Here is a 14,950-nt window from a genome sequence, read left to right as displayed (position 1 = left end):
AATCGCGTTACTCAAATACCGACACGTCACTAATGCACACTATCCGTTCCGTTTCCCTTCCGTTCCATATCCTTTCCTTCCATACATTTTTTTGGTGGACGGACTGAAGCGTTTCGGAAACAGCGTTGTCAAGTTCTTACGTTAAGTACCAGCTCTGTTATTTATTACCTTTTTCAGAAGATACTAATTTCTAAAATAAAACTTTGGTAATGATATAAATTGTACAATAAAAAGTATGGAACTGATACGGAACGGAAGCTTACGATAGAGTGAATACAATGAAAAATATGGAACGGATATGGAATGGAAACGGAAGGTATAGTGACCAACTCATCCAAGTCGAGTTGGAAGGCTTTTAACATCAAAATTGCTGCCAACTTACTTGGATGCAAGAGGCCTTTCAATTCGACTTTGATAACAATTGGTACCATAGTAACAGCATAAATTTGTGAGACGCTCGTAACATCCATATAAATATTTCTTTATATGGCAGCATCATAGGCAGCATCCAGTTGACTTGGCCCAAATACACTTCTTTGATCGCGTCAACTAGGCTTTAATTAGAATTATTAATTTTTTTTTTTTTTTTTTTTAGAAAAATAATTATTTCCATTCTTTGTTGAAGTTAATGAGGGATTCCCACTTCTCCAAGAATAAGACGAAGGACAATGTCAAAAACTAAATCTTCTTCCATAATGTCGGATGTGGTCAAACCGGTCGAAGTTGTAGAAAACGAATCGAAACATCGGCTGAGATCGCGGAAAAACATCAACTACATGACGCCACCTTTGGAGGAAGACAGCTTTCAGGATAAACCGGATCTGGAACCTGTACGTTTTGAGTATAAGGAGTATAGAGAGTTGAGGTCTAGTACAAGAGCATTAGCCGTAAGTTTTTGACGTAGTTGGTAGCTTTGTATTAACCAAATTATAAAACCACCTATTTTTATTTTTATATATTTCGAATTCATTACGAAGGTTCTGAGTCAGTACAACGCTCGCCGTTTTAGCGCACGTTCAGCTCTTTAGTTTTAAAGGCCATTTACAGAAAAATAAATTTTTTTTTTTGAAACACCCTGTTTATTGTCAACTTGACAATTACTGCTGATATCTACTGGTTATAATGTAGTTCTTTTTCAAAATATTATAAAAAAAAAAAAAAACTTGAAATATGCGGTTTTTTGCGAGAGCTACCGGCGCTGCGTTAATAAAGAGATATGGCTATGTACGTCAATCGAAAGACAGTATTTGCGATAGCGTTTTTGTTTACACGGATAGTGATGTTAATATTTCGAAACTTGATTGTTGCAGGAAATTTCCGAAACTTCGGAAACATTCGGAAATTTGCGAAATTTCTAAATATATATATAAATAATAAATTAGATAGACATTTGATACCAACATGTAAGTGAAAAAAAACCATAAACATAATATTAGTTGTTATATTTTAATAAACAATACATAACCCATAAAAGTCATAAACATAACATATAACAAAATTATTTGGTAACATTTGTAATTTGTACATAAACCGGAACTAGACTATGAACTAAAACAAAAAAGGACGAAATATAAATTTAAAAAACGTAAACATTAAATAACTGAATTATTCTATTCTAGAATACTTCCAGGCGCCGAGCTGGTCCCATCTCTATAGGGTAATATAGTAGTAGTAGTAGTAATTGTTCCTTTGCTGCCTTTTATTTCCAAATCAGGGTATATTTGATGTATCATCTGGTTCTGATTGTGAAGGATGGACCTCTACCTCTACGGGTTCTAGTCTAGTGGTTCTGGAGGAGTTTCATGTTGTTGCATATCATGTTCCATATCCACTTTTTGTTTTTGTAGTAGGTAATAATTTAGTGTTATGAGCTACGAACATTATTTTGCCGGCTCTTTGTGCAGTTAAGTGATTCCTTTTTTAGTATGGATAAAACTGTAAGTACCTACTGAAACTTCTCTCAGTGGCTGCAGATGACGCTGGTAAAGATAGCAGAGCAACAGCTAAATATTTCAACTGAGTATTTTTACATATTGCTTGCCACCAACTTAGACAGTCTACATTTTTAACTGACATCCAAACGTAGTCGAGAGCCCATAAACCCGATTTGGCGCAATAATTTGTACATCTGTATGATATAATATGAATGGCTTCTTTATTATTGACAAACTGAGGATGTTTGTTGGTGATAATGTTGATAAATTCCATAGCGGCTATGTGTTCTTCATTGTTAAGGTGCTCTACCAGGAAACAGGGGTCCAAGAGATTCCCGGCAAAATGCATTCGTTTTAAGAGCCATATTGCCTTTCTATCTTTGTAAGGCGGAGAAGCATTCTTCTTTCTTCCTGATTTAAGAATAGGCATACTTGATTAAATAATTTCGTTAAATTTTACTCAATGTCTTGAATTTTGAAAAGAAATTTTGCAAAATTGGGATTTGCGAATATTCGCGATTTTGGGACTGAATATTTCGGAAATTTCCTTCAAATTTCCCTGCAAAAATTCGAATGAAATATTCGCTACCAACATCACTATACGCGGAGTATAGAAAATTTTTGCCACAGTTTGTTTACTACCAGTAGTATTTGTGAACCTCTAGAGTATTAAAGTGTATTTTGCTGTATAATTATCAAGTGCATTTTCATAAGTTATCTGACCATCAAAATGAATAAAGGTCTAACATTAGAATTTAAGCCCTACATGAACTTAATAAAAACGGAACTCACTCATTTAATAATTTTAGAACGTACTTAAAAATTTGCTAATACTTAAAACAGTATAAACTGATTTCAGACACACCCTAAAACGCATATTTCTCTATAAATAATGATGACGTAACGTTGAGCGATCGCCAAACAGAATTTCCTTTTTCTTTGAATTGAGCCTTAAAACCGTTGATTGAAAAGAATTGGGAAGATACGCAACCTAATGGGCGAATTTGTGACAAGGCTAATTTGGTTTCTCCTTACTTTTCAAATGTTGTAGGGTGGAGACACTAACCTTTTAGGGCAAAACCAATTCTATTTCTCTAATTCGGCCAGCTAAGGCAGTTCAAAGACGATGTGGAACTGAAAGTGACAGTGTTGCCCCATATTAAAAATGTGTAATATCTGTAATTTGACGAAAAATATCTTGGATGAAAAATCCGCGTTTATGTATTGAAATGTATTCGTGTTAAATAATATAGAATAAACAACAAAAATAAAAATTCTTTTAGGTACTGAATATGTCGTATGATCGAAAAAGGTCATTTAGTTGGCTTCGGAAATGATGATATTGACATAATAGAAAATCCATATTATTAACGTACTGTACCCAATATATGTAAATCTACGGATTTATTAGTAGTTCTGGCAATACTGTTTCCGGCAACCACTCACTCTGTCGACTGCAAGCAGAACTTACGGTACAGTATTCTTTATCCGCCGCGCTGTAAACGACTATCAGCCGCAGCGGCGGCAGAGCTAAACTAAATCTCGAACAGGTTTTATGCTACGAAATCGCCTATGAGGTTGCGCATCTTATTTCACCAACGCTTAAACATAATGGCGCGCTCAGACGGCTAACTATCGTCGGACCCTGTATGCCAATCACAATTGTTTCCCAAGTACACGAGGCGTCATAGTCCGTCTTAAGGCTAATAGAAGCCAAATATACTAGACAATTATTGTACAAAGAAACAAAGTGAATTCTAATGTGTGTAAATCAGTATAAGTTTCGTATTAGTTACATGTAACTTCGGAATCGGTGGTTTTATATTTGGTTTGAAATAATTTGGAATATATAAGACAAAAGATACCTATGCCATATGATTATATGTACGAGTAGTATTTTTCTAGTTTTAGTTAGCCGTAAGAACTTTAAAATTAAATTATGGAATATGTGGAAGATTTATAGTGAGCAACTCAGACTTATCATTTAGTCATTATAATTTTTAATCGTTCAATAAGTTATGTCTCATGGTTCAGCAACCAGCAACCTGGCATTTCTTTGTATCTCTCTATCTATTGGTTATAACATAAGACAATTACTTAATATTGAACTGAAAATCATATGGTATAATATTCTAAGATCTTATATATTATTTTAGTTAAGTTTGTAAATTGTACTTGTTTATATAAGTTTAGTAAAATAATATTTTATTTTGAAGGAATTTTAAAATGCGTAGTAAATAAATTTAAAAACTTGGTTTTAATATGGTAGCTGTAGAAATATTGAATAGTAGAATTATTGCATTGTTAATAAGTGTTATATAAGTTAGTGTCAGTGTCAGTCAGTTATATAAGTGGGTCATATATTTGAGCTGTCCACAGTGACCACTGAAACCGCAAAGGCCTTTGTGATTCATATTTAAAATCGAATTAATTTCACACTGAAAACCCATAATATAATACTTTAAACCTTAAATAATTATGTAAAAAATATACATTTAAGTAGTTGCTTAAAAATATTTCAGTTAGCTGATATCTTAAAAGGCTATTTTTATTGAGAAATATATGTTTAATGAATTAATTTTTAATCTAGTTTTCAAATTTTCTCGATAAAAAACAACCAAACTAATATATTTGCAAAATTTTTTTATTGCCTGGTATATTCATTATATTACATTACTTTGCATGACGTGTAGATTTATATTCCCTCTTTTAGGCATGTCTGTTGAATTATGATCTATTAGCTTCTCGTTCGCAGAGCAGTTAGAAATAGTTTACAACCTATCCCGATTACTACGTTGCATGATGTTTAAAGGTGTTGCAAAAGCAATATTTTTGATTCCTAAGCAAAAATACAGCGTTCGCAGAACAAAAATTAGGAGCTTCCAACTGATTTCTAATCGTCAGAACAGTCTGATATTTAATCATACATTTCGAACTTACGGTGTTACGTTTGAAGTCTTCTATAATAGGAACAATTTTTGTACCAGAATTTCTTGACTTTAGACTTAATCAAATTTAATGAGAGAAGAATAATAATTTATGACAACACAAGAAAAATATTTATTTTATTTTCCTTCCAATTCCTCATAAATAAATAGTGAAATGAACTGTCAAAGTTAATTGTTACGGGTCATTCGCGCACTTACTCATCGAAATTTGATTTCGATTGATCGTTCACAGAACTATAATCCACAACCAGGTTTGAGACCAGTTGGAAACGATGCGTAGAGATAAACTGACAACCGAACCGGTTGGATATTTCTCTGTGCGAACAAAGCTATTCGTAAACATGATAGTAAAAATGATTTTTTTAAAACTAAGTAGTATTTATTAATATTACTAATGATTGAAAATGATAATAATCACGACTGACTACCCTTGAATATATTGATGTCCTTTCAGAAACTCACGTCGCTGACAACCGATAAAGAATTGTGGGATTCAGGACGGCCAAAAAGGTCGTGTATTAACAGATCTAAGAGAGTTTCGGCAGATGAACGGCTAGTATCAGATAATAAGACATATTACAAAGTAGAAGTTCTATCAAACAAACTTCGTTCAAATGAAAAGGACAAGGAATCCACAAAACAGCAGCAGTCAAAAACAAACGATACTGATAAAGGACTCATTGTCAAATTCAAAAAACTTCGAAATTCTGGTAATACGTTCTTTGATAGAAAAAATTAAACGTTTTACCTTCGATTTTGGGAATTTTTCAGAGCTAGTTCAATTGAATAATGAGGCAACAAACTTTTTGTTCCCTAAAAAGGACGAGTCGAGTGAGGATGAGGAAGAGGGCCATGAGGATGAGACAAATGAGACTGAAGATGAGGTCAAGACCGAATCTGAACCAACTGAAAGTAGCGGTAATTTTATTGAAAGAACAAGTAGTGTTATTATCCTGTTCTAATTGTAGTAACATCTTCGAGTGAGCTTGAAGAAGTTAAACCGCCGGATAAATTCAAGGTTGAAGAGGAATGTTCATTGGACAGTATCTCATCGGAATGTAGAAAGAGGCGGAAAAGAAGAAGTCATGCCGAAGCTTTTATAATGGATAATCGCGCATACAAATTTGAAACGCTAGGGTCAAGGTTAGTAATTATGGAATACAATTCATTTAGTGGCCATATATTAAGACAGCGCATCATACCAGTCTGCAATTCAAATCGGTGGTCTGAATTTTAACGTGCAAGTGCTGATAATATACACAAACTAAACTTTATATGGAATCATCTATTATTTTCACACTTTTGAGACGTATGAAAAATTGGAAGTTTATTAATAAAACTCAGTCCCTACCAATGACTTTAATGAAAAATAATCCATATAGCAATAAAAAAAATAATCAGTTCCCAAAATAAACAAATGGTATTTTTGTTTTCTAAAACAAAATTAAGATTTAAACTTTTAATGGCCAAAAAGCAGAAACAAAAAAGAAAATTAAGAGCTAATTTTGGCCATTCCTTGTTGCCTACCTCTAGCCCTTATGCATGCTTCTATCCGCGCTGGCATGCTTCTTATTTAAGTATCAATGTTGTCTTGGGGTGTGTTTTCCAATTCTGCTAATGCTGCATCAATAAGCTGTGTAAGATTTCCTGGATTGTTTCTACGAGCTCTAACCCTTATTTTGAGCTAGTCCCACAAGAGTTCGATAGGTTTTAGATCTTGTGAACATGCAGGCCAGTCCAAAACTATGACACCTCCCGTTTCAAGACATTCTCTAGTCACTCTGCTGGTTTGGGGAGGTGCACTATCGTGCAAGAAGTTAAAATTATCATCAATTGCAGCTCTCCAAAAACTAACAATTGGTTCTAGCACTAAATCAAGACAATCAAGATACCTCCGACCTGTTAATGTTTGTTGAAGTGGTAACGATGGAGTTTTTGTTCCCAGTATAATACCTCCCACACAACAGTAACATTACAGTTCCTCCTATATATCTTGGTACAGATTAGGCAGCCTGAAGTCTCGCTCGTCGTCCTGGAGCTCTGGGAACCCAAATTCCGATGGCGGTTATCTGATCTTAGCCAATTCTGGTCTCATCAAAGAACATTTTGTCAATTCTCAGTTGTCCAATTTTGATGTTGAAGGCACCAATTTAGCCGGTCAATTTTATTTGCCGAGATAACTGTGGGGTCCGTAACTCTCTCCTACTGTAAAACCCTCGAGCACAAAGCCTTTTTTCTATGGTTTCAACTGAAACGTTCACATCTGTACCTGCCAGAAGTTATCTTTCTAGCTCTGAATGAGAAACATTAGGATTTATTCTAGCAATTTGGCACACAAGGCGTATTCCCGTTGTTCGGTTGTGACTTTGACGACTTTGTCTGGACCTATCCTTGTCTGTTCCTAATTCCAAGTATCTTGCATGTTTTCGATACAACACCCTAGGTAACGCCTACTGTCTCTGCTACGTCTCTCTGGGACATTCCTTGTCGGGTTGAGAGTACAATTTTTCCCATAAGACCATAATCCAAATACCGGGATTTTACTACTGAACACAAAATCCAAAAGAAAATAAATCGTGGCAGTCGTTTATTCTTTATTATCATGTTTTATTTTACAACAAAAAAAAAAAACTTTAAAAGTTGTATACCAATTTTTATCCTTGTAGGAAATTTAGTCAGAAATAAAAAGCAATTCCATTTTATAAGTTTGGTTTTGCCTGTATATTAACTTCGTATTAAATTAAAAGTGAGTTGAAACATTTTTTCTATACAATATTGCTGAACCACCAACGCGGTTTGATAAACCACATTTCTTTCTGGTCGTCTGTCAACTAATTATAATGTAGTCAACTACCTTTGTCCCTCGTCTTAACGTAAAAAATATAAAACTACCAGGGCTTTAAAATGGCTAAGTATATACACCCATAGAAAAACTGCGTGAATTCTGGATTTTAACGCAATTTTCGCACAGACATTACTGGTGAGGCGGCGCGCGCTGCAGTTTTTGTTTCCAACAAAATCCCATGAACATTCGTCTAGTCGTTAATCATGTCTCTATCGTCCGAGAAGAACTACGCAATTTTAATCATGAGTAGTACGACTCTTTAAACACTCCATTAATAAACAATATTCAAAGAAAAACACAAAAGAATTCTATTCAAAGAAAATACACTACAGTCACTAATAAAATGCAAGCAAGCGCGGTGTTTTCACCGGCCGTCCCAACTAAACAACGAACAAACAAAGCAGAGCGTCGAAAAACCGACATGAGATGATGGTTCGCGGCAAGCGGTTTGCGCGCAGAGCGCGCGCAACCTGAAAACACGTACCAATAGAGGCGAAACGGTGCGCGCGTGCCGCGCGTTTGCGGCGCAGCGCGCCAATGTATAAATATGCACTATAAGACAGTGATATAGACAGCTCAATGGAAAATCACATGTATGTTAGGCGTTTAGGAAAAATTTTGCATCTAGGGTTGGAACTCTATTTTACAATTATTTTAATAATTTTACCAGCTGTAATAGTTTATATTTAGCTTAGATATATTATCTTCATTTCAGTAGTACATGAAAGTTTTTAAAATAGTTTATTTTTTTCTACACACATTTTCTAACAAACGTAAAAACCGGAAACACTGTATGCCGCTTTTATTTTGTCTCTGTCTGTCAACCGGAGCTATTTTATATTTATCTCTGATGCATGCATTAAAATACAGATCACGTAGATGATGATCGTTGTGCCTTATTTCTTTTGCCTTTATTACTAATAAACCCGTTTTTGTTTTAATATATCTGGGGTAGAATGATTGGTTAATATATCTGGGGTAGAATGATTGATGATTGGGGTAGAATGAGTTGGGTGATTAACCCCCCTAATCACTGCGATCTATTGTGCCCTAATATATCTGTTAATGTATTGGAAAATGGGTTTAGAATTTCAATTAAAATTCATTTGAGAGCACTCTAAAAATACACAATTCTATTGAATACCATTACACCTTTATTTACGTAGGGTTGCTTTTAAGTTTTATAAAAGAGAAATAACAGAAATTTTAATTTTAAATTTTTTAAGGATTTATTAGCAATCAGAATAATTACAAAAAAATTCTATGGGCTGATTTGATGACTTAAAACCAGTGACGCTCCAGTTAACGTGATGAGGTCTTCTCCAGCGAAAAATCCTCCTAATATTCTTTCAAATCAGATGGCCATTGTCTTCTTATAGGTACTGGTTCAAGTAGAGACTGTATTGTATTGTATTAGTGTGATCATGTAGTCTGTTGAAATGTTTTTTGCTCCGAGTTTGGATGACTTCTTTGACGTACGGAATTTTTAAGTCTTCATGTAGAGTATGATTGGAGATATACCATGGTGCGTCTGTTATCATCCGTAGAATTTTAGATTAACTCTATTAAAAATATATTTTTGATTTACTAGCGCATCCTCAGAGTTCTGCTCCATATGTCGCTCCTAGGTATTAACTATGGTTTTTCTTCTCTAGCGACAGTTTAGATCTTCTTCCTATTAACCAATATAAGTCTTTTTATTTCTAAATAAAAGAAACAGAAATGAAGAAGTTCGAAACAAAGTGTTTTATAGCTTTTTCGAAATATTCGCCCTTAAGGTCTATACATTTTTGCATACGCTCAAACCAATTCTGAAAACATTTTTTTCACTCTGAAGCTGATATCGTAGAAACATGATTTTTAAAGTCTTCAACAGCTTCTTGAGGCGATGAAAATCGCTGTCCGCGCATCTTTTGTTTGACAGCGGGGAATAAGAAAAACTCATTAGGCGATAAATCTGGTGAATACGGACAATGAGACATTCATTCGATGTTTTTCTCCTTAAATGACCAAGAGTTGCCAAACGTAAAAGTAAGCCAAAGTACACTTTGCGGCGCTCGTACGCCAAAACTATTGAATTTTCGAAAAAAAGGTTATTGCATAAATTGTAGCAAATTCTCTCTAGTTTCATTTTGTATATAAATATTTTTATTGTAAAATGAGTCAGAAAGATATTGTCAAAAACCTCTTTTAGGCGCCATTTTTTCAAGATGGCGGCGCGAACGGCATAGATACGAGGAGGCAAAGTTGAAATTCAGAAAGAGCACATCAAAATCTATAAAATTACCAATTTTCAAAACTCCCGGAAAACTTTCCAGGTAAAACCAAACCATACCAAATGACTGGACTAAAGAATGATGCGACGTTTTTAGTTCTTTTTCCTTATTTCATCGAAGACCGTTGGCAAACAAATTGTTTTATACCATTCGGCATTAACATTCGTAACATTAACGTTCTTCGATCCCCTAATAGAATAGTTGCGACGTGTCCAGTACAACTGAAGAAACAAGCGATTGTAAATCTTTAAAGGCAACCTACGTAGATATATTTCATACATAATTTTTAAGTATGTAGATTGGTAGACAAATGGACACTGAAAGTAATTTCAAATAGTTGTCCTATTTCAAGTCCTGTAATTTTTAAATTGTAAATTCTGTGTACTGCAAGTAAACAGAAAACAAAATGTAAAGATGTAGTAAAATCTAAAAAAAATGTAGTAACCTAAATAAAAAATTCAGCTGAACAAATTAATTTATAATCCATTATTTTTTGCTTAGACTAATTCTACCAGTCATTTTTAGTATTAACATCAAATAAAAAACAGTTGTTATATTAATTAGCTATTTTATTAAAAACAGAAAGAACATTTTCATCATATCTTGATTAACATCCCCTTTTTAATTCATTATTATCAGAATTTAATTAATCAATATGTGTTATGTGTCAGTGTTTTATTTTTGTCGACAAAGGTCGGCGGTACATCACCTCAAGTCAACAAGTTTTCTTAACTTTTTTCAGTTCTTACAGATTACGGTATCACGGTTCCTATTTATCACCTGTACCAACAAAATCCAATGGCGAAGTTACAGTGAAAATCGAAAAAAGATTTGGAGGAAAGAAGGACGCCATCGACAGACTGAAAATTAACGCGAACGATTACACTTTTTCTTTTGAGACCGTTCCGAAAATGAAAAATGGTACAAGACTTTCCAGAGACAAGATAGATCGGAAGAACGTTATCCGTTTAGTCGAAATTGTAAGTAATATTTCGATTTTTTCAAAATTTCAATCAATAAATGTTTGATTCCTTTTCAGACTTTTGGAACGATTTTGTTTGCCATGCAAAATATCGCACTTAAAACCCTTAGATCCTAGAATGTGCTTTAGTGCATACAAAGCAATCTAAATGGTGTCTTAGACTCCATACTGAGAAACTTTCTGAAGAGCCAGTTACAGAAGACGTTGCAGAAAGCGTAGAAATGTCCGACTCAGTGCTAGAGGAAAAGGAAGAAGAGGAAGATCCAGAAGTAGAACAAATGGATGAAGATAGCAAGTTGAGTGACTTGTCCACTGTATCAACAAATGTAGAAGAACAACCTCCAGAAGAAGCTAAGACGTCCGTCGTGTAGGAAGGCGACGAAAATGTTTGACGTTATCTCCTACGACGAGCGGAGGACGAAATCCCAGAAAATCTCCAAGACAGCATGCATCCACCTTGGCTATTTTAAGTCTGATCCATCAGAGAAAGAGGCGACTTCGAACAGGAGCCACGGGCAACTCCTCTCCGCGTTACAAAACCATTCGGAAGAACCAACACCGGCACCACCAGTTGCACATCGAAAGTCCCTCCTCAGAAACCGAGGAAGAAGAAAATAGACCTCGTCGCCAACGCTATTCGCATGGAAGAGGAATTCGACGCTCTACTCGACGAAGACGTAGATCTAAATTTGGAACCGACAACAGATCCAGATTATGCAAGTTTTAAGGACGAAAAGACTGAACGTGGACGATATAATGACCCTGTTTGAACAATCTAAAGATTCGAGAAAATGAAAAATCGTCAAGAAAATGTACAACGGGCCTACAGGAAGGAAACCCAGTAAGAGAAAGAAGAACAAGACTGGCTGGCCCAAGGTAAAGAAAAGGAAGGTGTTGAAAGGCGAGAACGAAAGCGTGGCCGGCGATCTAAACAATGCGGACACCGATGATGAAGACGGTGAAGAACACGACGATTGCGACAGTATTACGGAAGGAGACAAATCACAACCACAAAACGGGCGACGTTGATGATTTCGATTCGGACAGGGTAGTAGATAATAGTGAACTTAGGGATAATAGTACAATGCAACCGTTTGTGTTTGTGAAAAAACTAGCCAGTAGTGGAACTAGCGTTAATAAGAAACAGGCCGTTCCATTAAAACGAACGGTACGGCCGATGCGACGAAAGCAGAGGCGCGTAATGACGTCTCCAAAGTCTCCGCGAATTCTCCGGAAGCCACGTGGTCGATGGTATCGCGAAAGATAAACGTAGTGAAGAAGTGTATTTATTTATTTTTTTCTTTCTCTTAGTTCTCTGAGAGATAACTTGAAAATATTTTGTACCAAAATATTTAATTTTGTAGGAGTAATTTAATTTTGTATCTAGGGGCGAGGCAACTGGTACTGATTTATCACGTCACATTGTACATAAAATAAAGTATTATTTTGTTAATTGTTAAAAGAATACCAGTTACTCGTCTAATTTTATGAAACAGATAAAGTTTGTTCTTTCAGAAATAAATGGTTTATAATACAAATACTTGTACTTGTTTGATATGCATAGCCTATATTAAAAATAAGTAATATATTTTAGTAAGTTTATGCACAAGCACGTTCATGATCATAGAGGATGAACTGTACAAAAAACATTGAAATTTTTACATTTTCCTTCAAAATTTTCCCGCATATTTCAAAAAACTCTTAAATAAATATTTTGCATCATAACTTATAAAAATAATTAAAACACCAAATGACGTTCTGAAATCAAAACAGCCAGTAGCATTTGAGAGGTGTCGCGTAGGAAGATGAAGAAAATGTTTGGCCTTACTTCCTACGTCCAGCGGAGGACGAAGTCCCAGAAAATCTCCAAGACAGCATGCACCCACCTTGGCTATTTTAAGTCTGATCCATCAGAGAAAGAGGCGACTTCGAACAGGAGCCACGGGCAACTCCTCTCCGGCGTTACAAACCATTCCGGAAAAACCAACACCGGCACCACCAGTTGCACATCGAAAGTCCCCTCCTCAGAAACCGATGAAGAAGAAAATAGACCTCGTCGCCAACGCTATTCGCATGGAAGAGGAATTCGACGCTCTACTCGACGAAGACGTAGATCTAAATTTGGAACCGACAACAGATCCAGATTATGCAAGTTTTAAGGACAGCAGACTGAACGTGGACGATATAATGACCCTGTTTGAACAATCTAAGATTCGAGAAAATGAAAAAATCGTCAAGAAAATGTACAACGGGCCTACAGGAAGGAAACCCAGTAAGAGAAAGAACAAGACTGGCTGGCCCAAGGTAAAGAAAAGGAAGGTGTTGAAAGGCGAGAACGAAAGCGTGGCCGGCGATCTAAACAATGCGGACACCGATGATGAAGACGGTGAAGAACACGACGATTGCGACAGTATTACGAAGGAGACGGAAATCTACAACCACAAAACGGGCGACGTTGATGATTTCGATTCGGACAGGAGTAGTAGATAATAGTGAACTTAGGGATAATAGTACAATGCAACCGTTTGTGTTTTGTGAAAAAAACTAGCCAGTAGTGGAACTAGCGTTAATAAGAAACAGGCCGTTCCATTAAAACGAACGGTACGGCCGATGCGACCTTGAAAGCAGAGGCGCGTAATGACGTCTCCAAAGTCTCCGCGAATTCTCCGGAAGCCACGTGGTCGATGGTATCGCGAAAGATAAACGTAGTGAAGAAGTGTATTTATTTATTTTTTCTTTCTCTTAGTTCTCTGAGAGATAACTGAAAATATTTTTGTACCAAAAATATTTAATTTTATAATAGGAGTAATTTAATTTTGTATCTAGGGGGCAGGCAACTGGTACTGATTTATCACGTCACATTGTACATAAAATAAAGTATTATTTTTGTTAATTGTTAAAAGAATACCAGTTACTCGTCTAATTTTTATGAAACAGATAAAAGTTTGTTCTTTCAGAAATAAATGGTTTATAATACAAATACTTGTACTTGTTTGATATGCATAGCCTATATTAAAAATAAGTAATATATTTTAGTAAGTTTATGCACAAGCACGTTCATGATCATAGAGGATGAACTGTTCTTACAAAAACATTGAAATTTTACATTTTCCTTCAAATTTTCCCGCATATTTCAAAAAACTCTTAAATAAATATTTTGCATCATAACTTATAAAAATAATTAAAACACCAAATGACGTTCTGAAATCAAAACAGCCAGTAGCATTTGAGAGGTGTCGCGTAGGAAGATGAAGAAAATGTTTGGCCTTACTTCCTACGTCCAGCGGAGGACGAAGTCCCAGAAAATCTCCAAGACAGCATGCACCCACCTTGGCTATTTTAAGTCTGATCCATCAGAGAAAGAGGCGACTTCGAACAGGAGCCACGGGCAACTCCTCTCCGGCGTTACAAACCATTCCGGAAAAACCAACACCGGCACCACCAGTTGCACATCGAAAGTCCCCTCCTCAGAAACCGATGAAGAAGAAAATAGACCTCGTCGCCAACGCTATTCGCATGGAAGAGGAATTCGACGCTCTACTCGACGAAGACGTAGATCTAAATTTGGAACCGACAACAGATCCAGATTATGCAAGTTTTAAGGACAGCAGACTGAACGTGGACGATAATGACCCTGTTTGAACAATCTAAAGTTTCGAGAAAATGAAAAAAATCGTCAAGAAAATGTACAACGGGCCTACAGGAAGGAAACCCAGTAAGAGAAAGAACAAGACTGGCTGGCCCAAGGTAAAGAAAAAAGGAAGGTGTGAAAAGCGAGAACGAAAGCGTGGCCGGCGATCTAAACAATGCGGACACCGATGATGAAGACGGTGAAGAACACGACGATTGCGACAGTATTACGGAAGGAGACGAAATCACAACCACAAAACGGGCGACGTTGATGATTTCGATTCGGACAGGGTTAGTAGATAATAGTGAACTTAGGGATAATAGTACAATGCAAC

The 14,950-nt window shown here is 35.8% G+C and overlaps 2 protein-coding genes across 2 annotated transcripts; both read left to right on the top strand.

Annotated features, from left to right (window-relative positions):
* Positions 1–646: 646 nt before the first annotated feature.
* On the top strand, positions 647–9,122 carry LOC115888282. Its single transcript, XM_030907953.1, has 5 exons — positions 647–887; positions 5,337–5,592; positions 5,654–5,794; positions 5,851–6,025; positions 9,107–9,122. Exons 1-5 carry the CDS (start codon positions 669–671, stop codon positions 9,120–9,122), a joined length of 807 nt encoding a protein of 268 aa, XP_030763813.1. The 5' UTR covers positions 647–668.
* Positions 9,123–10,436: 1,314 nt separating this feature from the next.
* Positions 10,437–11,123, top strand: LOC115888283. Its single transcript, XM_030907954.1, has 2 exons — positions 10,437–10,983; positions 11,043–11,123. The coding sequence occupies exons 1-2, from the start codon at positions 10,666–10,668 to the stop codon at positions 11,100–11,102; spliced, it is 378 nt and encodes a 125-aa protein (XP_030763814.1). The 5' UTR covers positions 10,437–10,665; the 3' UTR covers positions 11,103–11,123.
* Positions 11,124–14,950: the final 3,827 nt, after the last annotated feature.

The sequence above is a fragment of the Sitophilus oryzae genome, unplaced genomic scaffold (genome assembly GCF_002938485.1).
Source record: "Sitophilus oryzae breed Bouriz unplaced genomic scaffold, Soryzae_2.0 scaffold_693_pilon_pilon, whole genome shotgun sequence".
Lineage (NCBI taxonomy): Eukaryota > Metazoa > Arthropoda > Insecta > Coleoptera > Curculionidae > Sitophilus > Sitophilus oryzae.
Note: the sequence above shows the minus strand (reverse complement) of the source record. Positions and strands in the feature narration are given on the sequence as shown.

Coding starts and splice junctions, on each gene's coding strand:
- LOC115888282 (XM_030907953.1), top strand. CDS start 669: ATGTCAAAAACTAAATCTTCTTCCATAATGTCGGATGTGGTCAAACCG. Junction 888..5,336: donor CTAGTACAAGAGCATTAGCC/GTAAGTTTTTGA, acceptor ATGTCCTTTCAG/AAACTCACGTCGCTGACAAC. Junction 5,795..5,850: donor CGAATCTGAACCAACTGAAA/GTAGCGGTAATT, acceptor TTCTAATTGTAG/TAACATCTTCGAGTGAGCTT.
- LOC115888283 (XM_030907954.1), top strand. CDS start 10,666: ATGTGTCAGTGTTTTATTTTTGTCGACAAAGGTCGGCGGTACATCACC. Junction 10,984..11,042: donor TTATCCGTTTAGTCGAAATT/GTAAGTAATATT, acceptor ATTCCTTTTCAG/ACTTTTGGAACGATTTTGTT.